An 18,867-nucleotide genomic window follows, 5' to 3' on the forward strand; every position below is an offset into this window, starting at 1 on the left:
CGGTCCCCGACTTACCCGACTTGTTCTCCGAGACGTTTTTGGTTTGCACGCGCGTCGGATTGTCGCTGGGCCACCATTTTAGGATGTAGGATTCGACACGACCCTCCGGCTTGGGCCACTCTAGCGTGATGTTTCGCGAATCGACGAGCTGTATAATGTTGGAAACCGGGTTCGGTGGCACGGTTGTGTTCACCTCCTGCGGATTGGGACTCTCGACGCCGAAGCTGACCGTGTTGACCTGTATGGTGTACTTCTCGCCCTTGGTCATGTCCGTGATGTCGGCCTCCGTGGAGCGTACGCTGGGCAGGCGCACCCATTGCTGTTCGCTGTCTGTGCGATAGCGTATGGAATATTCCGTAAACTCGCCGCTCTCCGGCGGCGACCAATGGACCAGCACCGAGTTGCTGCGCACCGTTTCGATGGTCATGTTGCGCGGCGGATTGGGAACTGAAAGTGTAGGAATCGTATTAGCTGGGAGCCATAGCCAGAGTATGCGATACTTACAGACTGCCTGGAAGTAGGCGTGCGGCTCGCTGCGCAGCTCGTGACTCACGGCGAAAACCTTGAGCTCGTAACCGGCGCCCGGCTGCAGGTTCTTGATGACCAGACGTGACTCCTTGGTGATGAGGGTGCGCACCTCGCTGGTGCCGTTGCGCGAGTAGAGCACCTCGTACTGTTCCTGCTTAGAGTTGACATCGCTCTTCCAGCTGATATTGAGGCCCATGCGTATGCTCTTCAGATCCTCAATGATGGGCGACGAGGGACGCGTCACCACAAAGATGCTCGTCTCGTTCGATTCCATTTTCTTGGAGACGGCCTGCACGGACAGCGAATAGTTGCGGCCCGGCAAGAGGCTCTCCAGCGTGAATCGAGTCCGATCTGTGGTCAGGGTGCTCGTGTCGCCATTGAATGTCTCCAGCTCGTGGTAGCTAGAGGAAGAGGGCAAGGATTTGTAGTCGAGCTTGAAGGATTTATAGGGTTCTTCCTGTGCTACTTACACAATGCGATACTCGTCCTGTGTGCTGGCCGCATCCGCCTCCCAGGTTATGATCATCGTGTTGGTCTTGTCATCATTGAAGCTACGCAAATTGCGAACGGGCAGCGGACGCAGTGTGACATCGCCTGTGGCGGGCCAGGAGGTCACCTTGCCGGACACGGTCTTCACAATCACATTGAACGTCTTGCCCGGCTCGGCGATGTCACGGAAATCAAAGTAGGCAATCGGTTCGTTGCTGCGCGCGACTGTCGACTGGCGACGTGTGGTCGCGACCGAGACCTGATACTTGTCAAACTCGGAGACGCCCTTGGGCGCCTCCCACAGTACCCGGAACGAGTTGGACGTTATGAAGTCCTTGTCGAAGGTCACGTTCAGCGGACGCAACGGCACCGTTCGATATTGTGCGGTCGTCGGCAGCGATATCTCATCCTCGGACATGGTCTGCACGGATATATTGTAGGCACGTCCCGGCACAAGTCCCTTGAACGCCGCCTGCGCCGGACCCGGCGGCTCGCCCTCCTTCTCCACATACAGCACACTGTCATTGGCATCGGGCGGCTCTATCGACACCTTGTAATGGGTGTATATACCCGCCGGATACGGCGGCTGCCACAGCACCAAGAGCGTTGTCTCATTCCGAAACCACACAATGAATTTGCCCGGCGTATTCGGCTCTGCGAAGCACAATCATCAGAGGAAGGAAGGGGGAACAGAGCGAGAGAACAAAGTTGAAAGTTTCTTTGTGTTAGCTGATTTGACAGTCGACATTTTTTTTGCTATATACAAATACGTGAGTATATACCCAGATATATGTATACAATATATATATGCAGGTGTGTGTGAAATGCAAGCAAATGCGCTTAGTTCAAGCTGAATGCCTTGGTCTATTCCTCACATGCACCTTGGTTAGAGCTCGAGTTAAATGTTTCTATGGAAATTAGTTTTCCTTAGTTAGTAGTATGTTAGTATATATATATATGTATGTATGGGTATTTCGGGAAGTTATATACAATGATAAACAGCTAGAAACAAAAATGTATACTTGGTAATGGTTGAAATTTAATTTGGAGAACTTGGTTTATAAACCCAACTCGATAACTATAAGAGCTAGATAGACCAAACTTGTTTAGTGTATATAGATTAAGAATATTTCATAAAACTGTCAAGGTTGCCAGCAAATGAGATAAGAACACTCGTCTTAAGATCTATAGCCTTGGGCTTTGGTATATATGCTTTTTAGCTGACCATATTTATGTCTAGAAAATTTCATTAAAATCGGACTGTAAATACCGAAGTTACGCGAGGACAACCTTGCCAGAAATAGCATAAAGTTGTAAGGTTAGCTAGAATTCTTGGCGTTGGGCTTAGAGTATCTCCGGTTACGACTGACTAATAGGTAATATTATAGTCAGATGCGAGTTCAAAAAGTTCTACTCTAAATAATACTCTTTAACTTTATTTGAGCTTGACTTAAGCACACATCAGCTAAGCCTCATGTCTGCGTGAAGCGCAGCCAACTTAACAACGCATAAAATGTGATTAAGTGCTGCCAGATCGCCAGAAGCAGACCACTGTGCAAATGCCAGCCAGCATTTGGTGTGTGCAGCAAATTTCTGTGTAGTTGCACTTTGTTGCGGTCTGCCAACTGAGGGAGATGAAGGGTATGGAGGGAGGGTAGTGGGAGTGCAATTTGGGGCTAGTGAAATGAATTTGGCTCGTTGCCAGCGGTCAGTTTTGAGGGGCGGCTTTTGGGTGCTAGGTCAGGGTTGTTTTCAGACCATTGAAAAGGGAATTCGGGCTAGCTTTGAGGTTAGTTTGTAAACGAAAAACAAAATGGGAAAAAAAGGGAAAATCTAAAACTACGCATGCAGCTCTATTTAAGCGAGGCAACCGGAATGTGTGCACATTACATTACATTACCTCTCAAGATTTTTATGTCCAGCAATTCTTTATGCCGCGTCCTTCGACCTTTGTGTTTTATTTAGTTTAGTTTTTAGTTAAAATTACGAGTAAAAGCACAAGAGTTATTTAATATGTTCGGGTAGAGAGTAAAAGAATAAGATATTGTTGTTGTTTTAGTCAAGTTTAGGCACCAACACCACACAGAAAACAATTGAATGGAATCAAAGTGTTTGAGTTTTACGTACTTGTCGTGAAATTGCGACTCGTATAGGCCACAGACTCCTTGCCATCGTATATGGTATAGGCCTGGACCTGGTATGTGGCGCCCGGCGTTAACTCCTTGACACTGTGCTGGAATGTATTGTCGTTGACCTGAAAGGTGCGGTTATAGCTGCTCGATGCCTCCGATAGGCCCAGCACCTTTATCTTGAATGCCGTATAGCTGCCCTGTGTGGGCGGTGACCAAAGTATTATCGCGTTTTTGCCGCTGCGCACCTGCACGGACAAGTTCGAGGGCGGATCGGGCGCTGCAACAAGTTAAATAAATATATTAATTAAGAAAAAATAAAAAAAATAATTATATAAGTATTTGGTAGAACCAGGCATCGAACTCGCACGTTTCGTTTACCATGCAAACATTCTAATCCTAAGCAAACGTTGTTTATTGTGAATAGTTCACAATATTCAAGCAAAACTCAACTGCTGCTATAGCTGCTGCTGCTGCGCTGCTACTGCGCTGCCGCCGCTGTCTGTTGTCTATTTTTAGCTACACCAAAGTTAAGCGGCCTCACTCTCTCTCGCCGATGCTCTCTTTTTTTTTTTCTTTTTTTTTTTTTGGTGTTTTGTTTTTGCTACTGCTGCTGCGCAACTGGTTTTTGTTTTTGTGCGTTGCAATTTTTCACTTTCTACTTTTGACAGCTACATTTTTATTGGCTGCCGTGAAGAGAGGCAGATCGGACGAGGGAGGGAGAGAGAGTGTGTGTGTGTTTTGTAGATAATAATTTTAATTCGAGTTAACGGCATTTCAATTATTGAAATTAAGCTATATTAATGTTTAGTAAATAATTTTATTACTCATTAATTTTAGCTACGAGCCCTTTTTGCTGCGCCCGCTTTGCGTTAAGGGAAAACTCAGGTGCGTGCTTAGGTGGCCAATTTTATGTGTGCGTGTGTTACACGCACACCTCTGGGGTATTTATTAATTTGAACAGTGGTCAGAATTACTCATCAAGCATTTAAAGTAAAAAAAATAACAAAAAAAAAACAAATTAAACAAAAAATTTGTTTATGCATCGGCCGGGAATCGAACCCGGGCCGCCCGCGTGGCAGGCGAGCATTCTACCACTGAACCACCGATGCTTCATGCATCAAACATCCTAGATGGCAGCTACATGAAAGCTCAATGCGTTCACTTATGCTCTGGCTAGCATTAAATCAAAAATTGTTGGCAGAGTAAAAAAAAGCTTGTTAACATTTTGATTTATGACTTGTTCACAAATTCTCAACCAATAAAAGCTGACATATTAATTAATCGACAGCAGCAGATGGAAAAAATAGAAAAAAAAAAAAACGTTTGTCAAGTTGGTTTCTCGTTTTCAGGTAAAAACTCCCGAGCTAGCATCTATTTTAAAATTGCTCTGGCAAGCTTTGCCACCTTGTTCGACTTACCTGTCGTTATGGTCACCGTCCAGGTGAGCCAATCGTGATGCGTAAAGTTTGTATAGTAGAGCCAGAAATTGTATTTGGTGCCGGGCAGCGCGCGCGAGAACTGAATCTCATCGCCAATGTCCCTTGAGGCGATTGTTGTGTTCGGCTCCGGATAGCCAAAGGGCGGACTATAGTCCAGACGATACGAGGCGCCATCGTCCAGGCCGGGATTGTTCGGTATGCTTATGGCCAGGTCGGCGCCATGCGCGTGCTGCAATAGAAGAAGAAATTGTTAGCTACTCTGTTCATAAAAAACTGTTTGGCCTGACTGACTGACTGACGGATTGACTGACTGACTGATTGGTTATCAACGAGTTAGGGTCCTGCAATTTCTACTATAGATACCTTGCGAGATGAAGGTGCGCGCTATGACGGGGTTGTATATATTTGTGTGCAAGTTTGCTTGTATACCTGCAATTCATACATACACACATACATACATACACACACACATACATACATACACACATACATACATACACACACACATACATACATACATACATACATACATACATACATACATACATACATACATACATGTATACATACATACATACATGCATACATACATACATACATTCATACAAACACAAAAAAACAACAACAAAAAAAAGCATAAAAGCTGAAAAACTGCCGGGCCTACTTGAATTCTTGAGAATCGAGGAGGAGAGCACTTGGCAAAAATTCGTTTTATTTAAATTTGCAGCACAGCGACGAATCAGCTTGGTCTGCATTTGGCCTTAGGAAACAAACATGCGCGCATGTATACATAGGTGCATGCATACATGCATGCATGCACACATGCATGCATGCACTAACACACACATGCATACAGATGAATCGAATGGGAATCAGACTAATGAGCCTGGCCAAGAACTAATGAGTCAGGCAATATGTTTAGGGTTCGAACCCGCGAGTAGCATGTGTGTATTTCCAGGGAATGCGAGTACCCGACAAAAGTGTTTGGTTAGTTTTGACTAGGCTGTAAGTTTTGCACTATCTCATGTACTTTTTTATATAAATAAGTAGTTGCAATTATTTGGAGTGGGGCTGCAGCTAATGGTTCCCCCAGCCCCCCCTCCCCCTCTGCAGCCAGCAACCAACGCGAAGGACCTGCTCCGCGCGCAAAAAGTGCAATGACATTCGCGAGAGGCAAACAAAAGTTACAACTGACAATAAAATGGCGCATGAAGAGGACAATGATGATAATGATGAGTATGATGATGATGATGATGATGATGGGCATGATGATGATGGGCAAGAGTATGTCCTTGTTGTTGTTCTTTGGCTGGTGGCAGACGCCAAATATTAACACCGCAAACAATGTGAAAAACACAAAAATGGAAAAAAAAAATGGAAAATGCTGAACAAAAAAAATAATGATAAACAAATAATAATGAATGGCAGACAATTCCCCTCCCTCTCCCTACCCTTCCTGGCCACCCACAGGCACACACACAGACACAGGCACATTCAAAAAGGGTTGAGTAGGAGCGCAATAAGTGTTGGAAAACGTGCAGGCGACAGAGCTGTAGGGTAGAGAGCCCTGATTGCGCACTACAAAAGCTGTAATTAAAATGTTTTTGTTATTCGCAGAAAATATTTGATTGGACACGCACGTGACAGTCGCATGTTTTTGGCAATGTAATGAATACAAAATCAATTTGTTGCATACTTTTTGAGCCAAGTCGTAAACAAGAAATGAAAACAAAAAAAAAATCCTGCTTTACGTGACGGAAAATAGTTGTGAAAAGTTCGTTGCAAACAAGCAAAATAATTAATAAATGAAATCAACCAGTTGCGATCAAAGTTAAAAACATGTTTTTTGGTGGCAAGCAGTTTTTGCTGTGACAAAAAATCAATTGCCTGAAAATGTATTTTTCCCAGTGGCAACTGTACTTTAATTATTTCAGTCTTTTGCCGAACACATTTCAAGAGTTTTCTCTCAGTCATAGAAAGTGTAAAGACCGCATTAAGTTGGCTGTGCTTGCCTTCTGTACAGGCATGTTAAGTTGGCTGCGCTTGCCTACTTGACAGGCATGTTAAGTTGGCTGCACTCGATGTATTCATAGACAGCAATATGTGGGCTGAGCTTCAACTTTTAACATGTATGTTAAGTTGTCTGCACTCGATCGCCTCCCAATAAAGTGAAGTTCTGATTATTTGTCCTGCATGTTAAGTTGGCTGTACTTAATATACCTGATGATTTAAGATAACCGTTTAGCTGGCTCGCTCTTTTATTTCATAATGAAGCTAAATTGGCTTGAGCTCTGATTAATTGACACTCATGTTAAGTTGGCAGCGATCGATCGTTTAATAAAATTTAGCTGCAGCTCGGAATAATTGACACCCACATTAAGTTGGCTGCACTTGAAGAGCATTAAGTTGTCTGCACTCGATCGCCACACAATAAAGTGAAGTTGGCTGCAGTTCTGATTATTTGACAAGCACATTCAATTAACATGCAGCTCAGCGAATAGGCCATTAAATTCTACGTAAGGCAGGAGTTTATTAAATGGGCGTAACATCAACAAAGTAATGTTCATTTAATTGTACATTTCAAGCGAATGTGCTGTAAAAGTCAACAATTTATACAAACGTAATGCCCCGGCTTCGTTTAAATAACAACAACAACAACAACAACAACAACAACAACAACAACAACAATAAATGCGAGCATACTATAATTTATGTAAATAGCTGTCCCTGCTCGGGCGCCAGTAAAAAAGGCAGCGAATTAAATTTGTTGAATTGAATTATTGCTACACAGCAATTTAATCAAATGAACAAATGTGTGGGCGTTGGGCGTGGTCGCAAAACATAAACTAACGGCAAAGTGGTAAAACACACACACACACACAGTGAAAGAGAGGGAGAGGGAGAGAGAGAGACGCATAAATATGCGCAAAATGGCCGTAAAAAAAAAAAAATATATGAAAAACGAACGAACGGCGAATAAAATTGCTGACAAAATGGCGCACAAAATGGCGTCAAGTAACGGAAGTTTCAACGCAAACAGACCAACATAAATAAAGGGTGGGGGGGGAGGAGAACGTGCTGAAATGATTGATAAGTGAAAAAGCCCAAAAAGGCAAAATGCAAATAAAATTCTGACATCGTGGCTTGAAATTCATTCGAAATGCAAAATAGTTGGCAACAAAAAGTTGTCTGCCTGCACTTATGCTTATCATAATAAATGACGCATAGGCTTTTGAAGTGGCAGCACGCGTGGTTCGTGCGGCATTTGTCAACACTTGTCATTTTACAGACAAGTGGCAACGCCAATTGAGTAGTTGGCCTCGCATCGAGCTCGGCTTTGTTGCTGTTGTGCTTGCGAATCTTCTTTCAATTCCATTTTGTGCCGCATTCGTGAACGTTTTACTGTCAGCCCAGCTAATTAAACTCTGTGTAGATCACAATAGCGTGCCAAATCTGCCAGTTTGTCCAGACTGAAATATTCTATATAGACATATATTGCTTAAAACTTGCCCATCCCTCTAACTCGGTCAAATCTCATCGGATTTTCATGAAGTTTGGCTTTTTGTTCATGGTTCGGCCTCTAGATAAATTTGGCAACTAAATCTGGCAACATTATTTTTGGTCCAAATTCATGTCAAAATAGTATACTACTATCCTACTAATCTCAAATAAACTACATAGGTAGAAATATTCCACCCTCATAACTTGGTCAAATCGCATTCGATTTTCAAAACTCCTGTAAAAATGATGCCCTATAATTGACATACATAGATTAAAATATTTAAAAAATTTTCGAAATCAGATTTCGCCCTTGTTTTGTTGTCGTTAGCCGAAGGTGTAGGGTATTCCCTAGTCGGGCATACCTGCCGCAGCACTTTTACTTTTTGTTTTGTCTTCATTTCGTTTTCAAACACTTTTTTTTTTCGAGCTTCACGCTTGACATGCTTATCGCAAGCTTATTCCCAGGCACTTTGCTGTGACGCCCCCCCTCTCGCCGCTTGCCGTTCCCGTTACGCCATGCCAGTGCTTGGGCCGGGCAGTCAGTCAATCAGTCAGTCAGTCAGTCAATCAGCGAGGTAATTGCTTACTTTGCGCACACACAACTCATGCATATGAATTGCGGGCATTCCCCAATGTGATTATTCTCCATTTTCTTTTTCCCTCTTCCCTTTTCTCTTTCTCTTTCTCTTCGTTTCAGTTTTTGCGCGTCTGTCGCCACATAATCAATTGCTTTGTTACACTTTTTTTTATTGTTATTGTTATTATTATTTTCGCTGCGGCGACGCGAGTTTTTCTACATTTTTGAGTAACAAGTTTTTGTTGTTGTTGTTGTTGTTGCTGGGCGGCAAATTTAATTGCAATTTAAGCGAAGCTTTCGCTACATTTTACACGCACACACACACACACACACACGCACACGCACACGCAGAGACAGTCCATAAGTGGGCAAAGAAAAAGTAGAAACGAGCTGAAATGAAATGTTGCTCAGCTACAACAACAACAACAACAACAACAACAGCTGCAAATGTAACTCTGCTGTAAAACGGCACTTGCTACTTCCCCCCTACCCCTCTACCACACTCTCTCGCTCTCTCTCTCTCTCTCTCGCTCTCACTCGTACGCACACCCTCTCACGCTCGCATCCCAGCTGATTGCATAATTGATGCGTTTCTTTTGCTTTGCTTTTGCGCCGTTTCGTTTCGTGTCTCGCCTTTGGGCATTGCATGATGCGCACTTTTGGGCCGCGCTGCGGCTGCGCAGTCGGCGTCAGTCGGCGTCAGCCTAATTAGCATTAGCTAATACTGTTCATGCATGATAATTAGCGCGCGCTGGCAACGCATTATGCAATTGTGACTCTGCAAAAGCAAAAGCAAAAACACAAAAACAATAACAAAACGGTTCTCAGCAAAAGCTTCAAAATTTATGCTGCTGCACTCTTCACACGCATTGTGCTCTCTGCTTGAGCATGTTTCGCAATTGGCCAGACAGCCAGACGGCGGGAGATCTCTGACGCTGTTTCAATGAGACATGGCATACCTATTTCAACGTTGCCAGACAGTCAGACATCTCTGGCACTCTTGATATGAGCATATATATGTTGCCCTTGTCAGATAGTCAAAGATCTCTGGCAGACCTGATATGATTTATATGTTGACTTTGTCAGACAGAGTCTGAATATCTGACAGTCTCGATATAAGCATACATATGTCAGACATCTCTGGCACTCTTAATATAATACATATGTTGCCTTTTTCAGACCGAGCGAGAATATCTGGCAGTCTCGATATGAGCATGTCAGACAGTCAGACATCACTGGCACTCTCGATATGAGCATACATATGTTGCCATTGCCAGACAGTCAGACATCTCTGGCACTCCGGATATGATACATATGTTGCCTTTGACAGACAGAGTCAGAATATATGGCAGTCTTTATATGAGCATACATATTTTGCCATTGCCAGACAGTCAGACATCTCTGGCACTCTTGATATGATACATATGTTGCAATTGCTAGACGAACAGACATCCCTGACATTATAAATATGCTGCCTTTGTCAGACAGAGCCAGATATCTCTGGCAGTCTTAAGCATACATTTTTGCCAGATAACCGAAAATGTCTGACGCATGCATATTTTGTCATGCCATATAAAAAGCGTGCATATTTTGCTATAGCTATACATCTGACAATCTCTGGCACTATTCATGGAAGCTGCCAGATAGGCAGACATCTCTGGCATACATTCCTGCCCTCTGCCAGTCAGCCGACAATGTCTGACACTCTGTCCATTTTGACATTGCCAGATAGCTGGAAATCTCTGAGTGGATTCTTATTGGAATTCGATATGCTTGAAGCTAGTCCAACTGGAGCGTGGCTCTACATGAACTAAAATCAAGTTTTGCAAAATAAAATCAAGAAAAAATAAACACAAAATAAATAATTAATAACAATTAACAATAACAATAAAGCGGCAACCTTCGCTTTTGGTTTTCGCTTTGGCTTTGGCTTTGAATCGATCAGGGTCAGTGCGAAATTAGTCGAGTAGCAGAGACAGAGAGGGGCACGGGAGAGAGAAAGATAGGGAGAGAGAGAGAGCGAGGGAGAAAGATATAGATAGTGATGGAGAGAGAGAGAGAGACAGAGAGAGAGAGAGAGAGAGATAAAGATTTAGATAGAGATTGAGGATAGGGAGAGATAGAAAGATGTAGATAGATATAGAGAGAAAGAGATAGATAGAAAAAGATAGCGATAGAGATAAACAGAGAGAGAGAGAGAGAGAGCGAGAGAGAGAGATAGAGACAGAGAGGGAGATAGATGTACAGAGAGATAGGGACAGAGACTTTGCGAAAGAGTGAGCCAATGGCTATGGGGCTTCTAACAATTCCACCCACATGAATGGAATATAAGTGGAAAAGCCTATTTTTTTAAACATCGAGCATAGATTTTCAAAATTTTTACGAAAAAAAAGGAGAAACAGAAAACCTTAACAACATTATTTAAGACTCAAAAAAAAAAAAAAACAAAATAAAGACAAAACTTCTTATCTAGCATTTAGCTTGTCTGGAAATGTTTGTTCTCCTCGCAGATGTCACTTATAAAGTATTTCAAATATTGTTTCATGAGACTTATCTGCAATTCACATTAGTTTGTGTTCATTTCAAGCTTGACTGGCCGCAAATATTTGGCATTTCCCAGATGATGTTGCATTCGAGTACAAACATATATAAATGAATATTCATGCGTATTTTGTGGGTACTCGTTTTGGCCAGCATCAGCATCAGCTGCGGGCGGCAGATAGCCAAGGCAAACAGGGCGAATCAACAGATAAACAAACGTATCTCAGCGTAGCAAATAAACAACAACTGTCCAAGCAACAACATTGGCCAAACATTATTTGAATAATTAAACAGCCGAGCCGAGCGAATCTCCCACTCAACCATCCACAAAAGACAACACAACAATGTCAGAGGAAAAAGCTCGCTGTTTAAGCCAAGTAAAAAAAGACAACCGTTTTGTGCTCGACTTAAAGCTCTTAATTGCTGAGCTTTAAACATTTCACATTTGAGACTAAAGCTCTGATTCTGCTTTAAACTAAAGTAACATATTTAATCAAATAATTTCTCTTATTTCTGTAAGACAAAGCTTTGCTTTGTGTATTAAAGCTTTAAGTGGTTGAGCTTAAAGCTCTGCCATGAGCTCAGCTTTAAAATAAATTTGCACCTTTTAGCGACTAATTTCTGAAATGCATATTCTGTATATAACACGTAAAGCTCGGCAAGGAAGCTAGCAAAAGTCGTTGAGCTTTAAGCTATAAATAAATAAAATATACTTGAGATAGGGAACAAAGTTTTTGGCTAGTTACTTAGTCATTATGAAATAAATAAACGTAATTCTGCACTCTCAAGGCTTCTGATTGTGTAGCTTAAAGCTCTGAAACCAAGACATGTCTGGTAGGAAAATTAATGTATATAGATTTCAGAGAGTAATTCATCTCATCCATAAAGCTCTTGAAGAAATAGCTTAAAGCTAATTTCTGGCAAAGTGTAAACAAATTGCAACTAGATAAGTTAAGCAACATGCCCAAAAAAGTAGGCTACATGATTTTTTGCGATGCGCAAACAGAATTCAACAAGATAGAAAGCAAAAGCCCAACTGATTGAGCATAAGAACTTAACCTAAATGTGAAATAGAGACAAAAGAGCCAAGCAAACATTTACCAGGCAGAGCAACTTGTTTACAAAAAGTTGCAATCCGGAGCAGGCAAATGTTTACATAACGGCGCATTTGTGGGCCCTAGAAAGCAAAACAAACGGTAAAAACCTGCTGCCGTTTATCGATAACATTCGTATATCGAATATCAGTTGAAATGCAATTAAATATTTAACGAAACTAGCTGCTGATTACCGTTACGTAAACACGTATTTAAATGTTTACAATTAACATCTGTCAACTGGGATTTATGAGCTGCTTAACAGGTGTAAATTACTGGGTATCTTTTAGCCAGACATTTGTCATGAATAGCTGTGTAACCACTACGTTCGCTCTCTGCCTCGCTCTCTCACACTCTTGGTCGTCTGCTCTGTGCAAAAGCTCTAGCCTTCTCTTTCCCACTTGCAGCCACACTTGACTTTTCTATGGGACTCGCTGGGCTGGTACCTGACCAAAAGGCAAACGCGCAATTAGCATAAAGTGCCGGACAGCGAGACAGACAGAGACAGACGCAGCTAAATGCATTTGTGTGCATGCTTGTGCATGCTTGTGTGTGTGTGCGTGTGCCGTTGCTGTTGTTGCTAGTTTGAAAGTGTGAAAAGTTGGCTGCAAGTTTCAGGTTGACTGCCTTGACGATGATGATGACGATGATGATGATGACGTCAGCGAATGCAAAGCGCAGCGCATAATAAGTAACTGAGTGAGTGACTAACTTATTAAGTGAGTGCGCGAGCGAGTGAGTCAGTCTGTGTCTGCAAGTGCAGCTCGCAGACACACACCGCCGGCCATACAAATAGCGCAACTGTAATTTATTTAGTTTCGAATTAACACCAAGAACAACTCAAGCGCGATACTGGAGCCTAACTTTCACTATGGATAAAAAAAAAAGAAGAAGTAGAAAAGTAAACGAACATTTAGCTTGAGGCAAATATGAGTCAAGTATATATGTATAGCTGAGCCATACTCAAGTATATCAGAGCTCGACTCATGATATACACAAAATTTGGTAACTATTTTCTTGTTTCGTTACTATACATATGCACATGCATGTACATACAGTATGTCAATAAAGTGTTTTTACTAACAAAAAAAAACTAATTTTTTGGGTTTAGTTGAAAATAAATGTACCTAAAAGTGAGAATTTTTTTTCAATTATAATTTATTTCGATTCTATATTTCTCCTAGAACTTAATGGCAAAAAGAATTGTTAAATAACATTACCCAAACATTTTATAAAATTAAAAAACTAAAAACATTCACATTTTATGCTGTCAATAAAGTGTTTTTACAGCTACGGTAAATTGTTTTGCCGTTCTCTTTTGGGTGATCCCGTTAGATTTGGGCCCATGCGTTTTGGCTTCTCTTGTGTCTTCGACTTTTCTTGTCATTTTCTATTGCAATTTATAACGTTTTGCTTTAATTTTATGAAAAATAAAATGCCAGGAAAAAGAACAACTTTTGAAGTCGCTCAGCTGGTGTATTATAACCATCAGATGGGACGTCAAGTCTCGGAACTGGCTGATATGTTTAATTTATCAAAAGCAACGATATACAACATATTAAACAGAGCCAATAAGGAAGATAGGCTAGAGGCAAAGCCAGTATGTGGTCGACCCTGCAAAATTTCTGACAGAGATAAGCGAAAAATTCTGAGAAAAATTGAGAAAAATCCACAAATTTCGCTTAGGGATATTGCTCAGGAGTTCAAGGAAGAAAGTGGTGTTGATGTGTCACATGAAACTGTCCGAAAATTACTGAATTCCAATGACTACACATCACGAGTTGCCAGGAAAAAACCTCTACTATCGGCGGCGAATATTTTGAAGCGGCTATCGTTCGCTCAAGTCCATGTAAATAGTTCGAACGATTTTTGGAGTAACGTCATATTCTGTGACGAAAGCAAGATGATGCTATTCTACAACGATGGGCCATCCAGAGTCTGGAGAAAGCCACTAACAGCGTTGGAAAACCGCAATATTATTCCAACCGTTAAATTCGGAAAACTATCAGTGATGGTGTGGGGGTGTATTTCGAGCAAGGGTGTAGGAGATTTGACCTTCATTGAGAATACCATGGATGCTAGACAATATCTGAGCATTTTACAGACACATCTCGTCAGTAGTGCACAGAAATTTGGATTCTATGAGGACAATAAGCCAATTTTTAAATTTTACCAGGACAATGACCCGAAGCATAAAGCTCATATGGTAAGAGTTTGGCTGTTGTACAACTGTGGAAAGGTGTTAGACACTCCACCACAAAGTCCAGATATGAATCCAATAGAAAATGTGTGGTCATATTTGAAAAAAAAAGTCGCAAAGCGGAGTCCAAAATCAAAAACTGATTTAAAAGCTGCTGTACTGGAAGAATGGCAGAAGATTCCAGAAACATACATACAAAACCTTATTGTTTCAATGAAACGGCGATTGCAGGCTGTATGTGACGCTAATGGCAGCCACACAAAGTATTAAAAAAAAATATTCCTGTTTTTTTAACATTGTTATTTAGTAATAAAGTTTCGTGTAAAAACACTTTATTGACAGCATAAAATTTGAATGTTTTTAGTTTTTTAATTTTATAAAATGTTTGGGTAATGTTATTTAACAATTCTTTTTGCCATTAAGTTCTAGGAAAAATATAGAATCGAAATAAATTAGAATTGAAAAAAAATTCTCACTTTTAGGTACATTTATTTTCAACTAAACCCAAAAAATTAGTTTTTTTTCGTTAGTCAAAACACTTTATTGACATACTGTATATTTGTTTGACTACCTGCATTGCATGTCTGCCCGGCAGCACCCACACCCATGCACACACACACACACACGCGTAGCCAGACAGACGCAGGCAAAAACACGCACACAATACCCCACTCAATTTTATTAGCCCGCGCTTAATTTATGTTCATTTACTTAGTTATTGTCTCTCTTTCTATTGCTGTCGCTGCGCTGTTGTTTTTTTGTTTTTTTTTATTGTTTTTGTTGCTTTATGCCAATTCCCTTTCTCATGCCCAATTCGCCTTTCGGCAATTTGTATATTTGGCATGCGGTGCACGTCTCTCTGGTAACCCCCCTTCCACCCACCAGCTGGCCCGCGGCATTCTTCCAACACAACTGGACGAAGCATTGCATTGAGCCGCGCTTAGTTACGTGGAGCTCGGCTGTTAGGCTGCAGCGCTCTCGCTCTCGCTCTGTTGCTGCTCTCACGCGTTCGTTAAATCACTCTCAGCTAATGGCTTTGCGTGTTTGCGCGCGTGTGTGTGTGTGTGTGTGCGTGCGTGACAAGAATTGTTGCTTGTTGTTTGTTTATTTTGTTGTTGTCATAACAGCGCCTAGTTATCGCTTTAACAGCAGCAACAGCAGCAACAACAATTGCTTTAAAGACAACGACAACAACATGGCCCAACAACAGGAAGCTTTAATTCAAATCAAATTGCCTCACGCTCTCACGCTCTCGCGCTCTCTTATTGTGTGCGTGTGTGTGTGTGTGTGTGAGTTAGTTTGAGGCATTGCTTTAATTATTTAAAGCTCTGTCATAAATTGGCTCAATTTCAATTTGAATTTTGATTTATTATTGAAATGTAACAATAACAAATCAATTATCATAACAAATGACCATTTAACAATGGCCAAAAGATAAACTCGAGTTGTTGATATAACAAAACACCCACACACACACACACGCACACACGCACACACACACACACATATGCATAGACAGAGCAGAGGAAATGTCAAAGCAATTGCGGTATATCGAAAATTGCCTCAAGCAAAGGTTTGAAAGGTTCAGCCATAAAGCCTGTCACACAGGCAGCTGATAATACACTGCGCACAATTTGAGTGTTAATCTGAGAGTAAATACTGTAAAAAAAATAAAATAGCAAATTTAATAGAAGAGACATAACTAAATGAACAGAAAAAAAAACTAAATTAAATTTTAAGTCTTCATTCGAAGCACAAGGATTTAAAATCTAAAGCAACATTTCCTACTGTGCACAAATACAGGCACACACACACACACACACACACATACATATGTGTGCACAGTGGAGGGAAGACGGAGCCGAAGGCGTAGGGGAACTTGGAGATACGTTGACATGACTATACACTTAGACATTGTATAGTGGCAGCACATGCCAACAGGGTTCGAGGCAGGGGTCGGGGGTGGGGGTTGGGTCGCAATTTTGCAACGCAATTTGCAAAGTGTTGACAGCAGACGCATATTTTATGTATGTATGCGTGTGCGTGTGTGTGTGTGTGTGTGTGTGCTGCGAAACTTTGCAGTCAAAGTGGAGCAGAGCAGTAAGAGAATTTATTAGTTGCCTTTCACAGCAAATATTGTGACAAATAGGCATATAAAAGAAGCTTTTTCCGTGTGTGTGGAGAGTGGGAGAGCGGCTGAATGGGAGAGCGGGAGAGTGCAGCCTCCTTGCTGTAGACAGTGGTGCCAACTTTTGTTAGTTTTGGCTAGTTTCAGCCGAGGCAGGGAGACGCGAGATAGCAAATAAGAACGTTTTGGTCGCCTGCAACCGACTGCTCAATACACTGTTTGCGATCTTAACAGATGTGTGCAAATGATAACTCGCCTGTTGATGTGAATGTGTGAAATGAAAATACCCTCTACAATGGCTAGATTTGATGGCGGAGTTGCCAGCACTGTTAAGCTGAGCTAGCTTTGTGTGTGTGTGTGTGTGCGAAAAAGTTGCGACTTAAGTTTTATGCTGAATGCGTTCGCAGAACGAGATGCCATGCTGTTAATTGACATACATATACCCCCGCGCACCGCGCCCCGCCCCCCGCCCACCGCGCACAGGACAGGCCAGACAATTACAGTGGTGGCGTCGTCAAGTGTGCCATGTGCATTTGCATGCGTGTTTTAACATACACACATGCAAATATATATATGCATATATATATATATATGTATATGTTTATCGATGTGTGAAACAGGCGCGCGGCATGTTGCATACTTTTCAGCCGCTGCAACCACTTGACCCCACTTTTTCACGCGCTTAATCAGCAATTTGCATATTGTATTGTTTTATTTGAACATTTTTATCGCTTATCGTTTATCGATTATCGCTAGCAATTCACACATTGACAGTGAGATGTGTGTGTGTGTGTGTGTGAAGGGAGCGGGAGGTGGACGATTGAAGAGTGCGCCTTAAAAAGCGAAAAGGGTGGCAAAAAAAAAAATATATTTTCAATATATATTACTTTTCACTCGATTAATATCGATAAATCTCGACTTATCGACGATAAATCTTGACTTATCGATAAATAAATATCGGCTTAAATTATTTAAAAGAGCATAACTCGAGAACTATAAACGTCAGACGAGCCAAATTTGGTATGTAGGTTCCTTAGTTGTATTTACAGTTAAGGAACATTTCACTTTTTGGCTAGCTCCCGAAATTCCCCCTCAAAACGGGAAAAGCTCGAGGACTTTCAAGCGCTAGATGCACAGCATGCTCTTTGCTCTTTGCCTGTCAAGCTAATTAAGGCACAATCTTAGCATAGTCTAAGCACAGGGTATCTCTTGGTTCAACTGCTAGCTTAAATGCTTGGGACTTGTGCTCATAATTACAGGGTATTTTTGAGCTTTTAATGAGTGTCGCTGCCTTTGACAGCCAATTTCAGCCGCGTTAACTGTCTGTAGACACACATGTTTCTTCCTCTTCCCCTCCCTCTTTCTCTCTGCCTCTCTCCTTATGCTGTCTATATGCTTGGCCGTCTGTTGACTTTCCTGTCGCACTGTTGCCCCGTGCAAATTTGCCTGAATTATTGAACATTTCGCGCGCGCTCTTTTCCGGAAAAAAACAACGCAGACAAAACAAACTGAGCTCCATTTTCACACATTTTCAACGCGTTTCCCGCGGGCCCCGTTTGCCCTCGAGTAGTCGCTGGAATATACTTTTATTTGTTCTTGTTGTTTTTTTTTTTTATGCCACCCGCCATTTAATTAAAGAGCTTGCAAAATGTTTATCGCATCAAATGATTTTTGCCAACGATTTGTTAATTGAAAATCAAATGTTGAATGCCAACAAAACGGGGCAGCAGAAGAGTTAAGTTTAAGGGGTATCGAAGGGGATTTAAAAGGTAGATTTGCTCGACTAGGAGATGCCCTGCACTGTGCTTCTTTTGCTCTTAAGCCTAGCCTTTCCCGAATAGCTTCGGCGCTTGAAGTCCGATTTTTCGGGCATATTATAACAAGAGGAGAAGAGGGTTTATTTTCTATAAAAAATATTTATGAGTTATATTTTCTATAAAGCATCAAGCACAAATAGAACAGATCTCTGTGTAGTTCTAGGTAATAACTTTTGCTGAATATTTTCCACTGAAAGCTTCAAGTTCTTAAACAGGAACTCGAGTTGTGGGCACGGCGCCAGGAAATGCCGAGTTTTGCCCGCAAATAAACCAAAGCTTTGGCACTGAAATGCATAAATTAAAGTCGAGGCCAAGAGATATGTGAGAGCGGGCAAAGGGGTGACAGGAGGGTGGGGAGGAGTGTCTCAAAGGGGAGCGGGGGGGAGCTCTGTAATGTGGTTTATGGTTTTTGTTGGAGTTC

General features: G+C 41.7%; 1 protein-coding gene and 1 non-coding gene across 4 annotated transcripts in view; both read right to left on the minus strand.

The window, feature by feature from the left end:
* Positions 1-18,867, minus strand: part of Ptp10D (Protein tyrosine phosphatase 10D) — a 72,967-nt gene that overhangs the window by 8,320 nt on the left and 45,780 nt on the right. For 2 of the 3 annotated variants that reach the window (XM_032440528.2, XM_032440526.2), the window contains exons 3-8: positions 4,568-4,817; positions 3,145-3,426; positions 2,918-2,965; positions 999-1,671; positions 505-929; positions 16-447 (exon numbers count right to left, since the gene is read on the minus strand). In XM_032440528.2, the coding sequence (XP_032296419.1) occupies positions 16-447; positions 505-929; positions 999-1,671; positions 2,918-2,965; positions 3,145-3,426; positions 4,568-4,817 (2,110 nt within the window). The remainder of the gene's footprint in view (positions 1-15; positions 448-504; positions 930-998; positions 1,672-2,917; positions 2,966-3,144; positions 3,427-4,567; positions 4,818-18,867) is intronic. The other variant, XM_032440529.2, reaches the window with a different exon arrangement.
* Positions 4,188-4,258, minus strand: TRNAG-GCC (transfer RNA glycine (anticodon GCC)). Its single transcript has one exon. It is a non-coding gene; the product is annotated as a tRNA-Gly (tRNA).

Source organism: Drosophila virilis, chromosome X, assembly GCF_030788295.1.
Source record: "Drosophila virilis strain 15010-1051.87 chromosome X, Dvir_AGI_RSII-ME, whole genome shotgun sequence".
In the NCBI taxonomy this organism is placed as follows: domain Eukaryota; kingdom Metazoa; phylum Arthropoda; class Insecta; order Diptera; family Drosophilidae; genus Drosophila; species Drosophila virilis.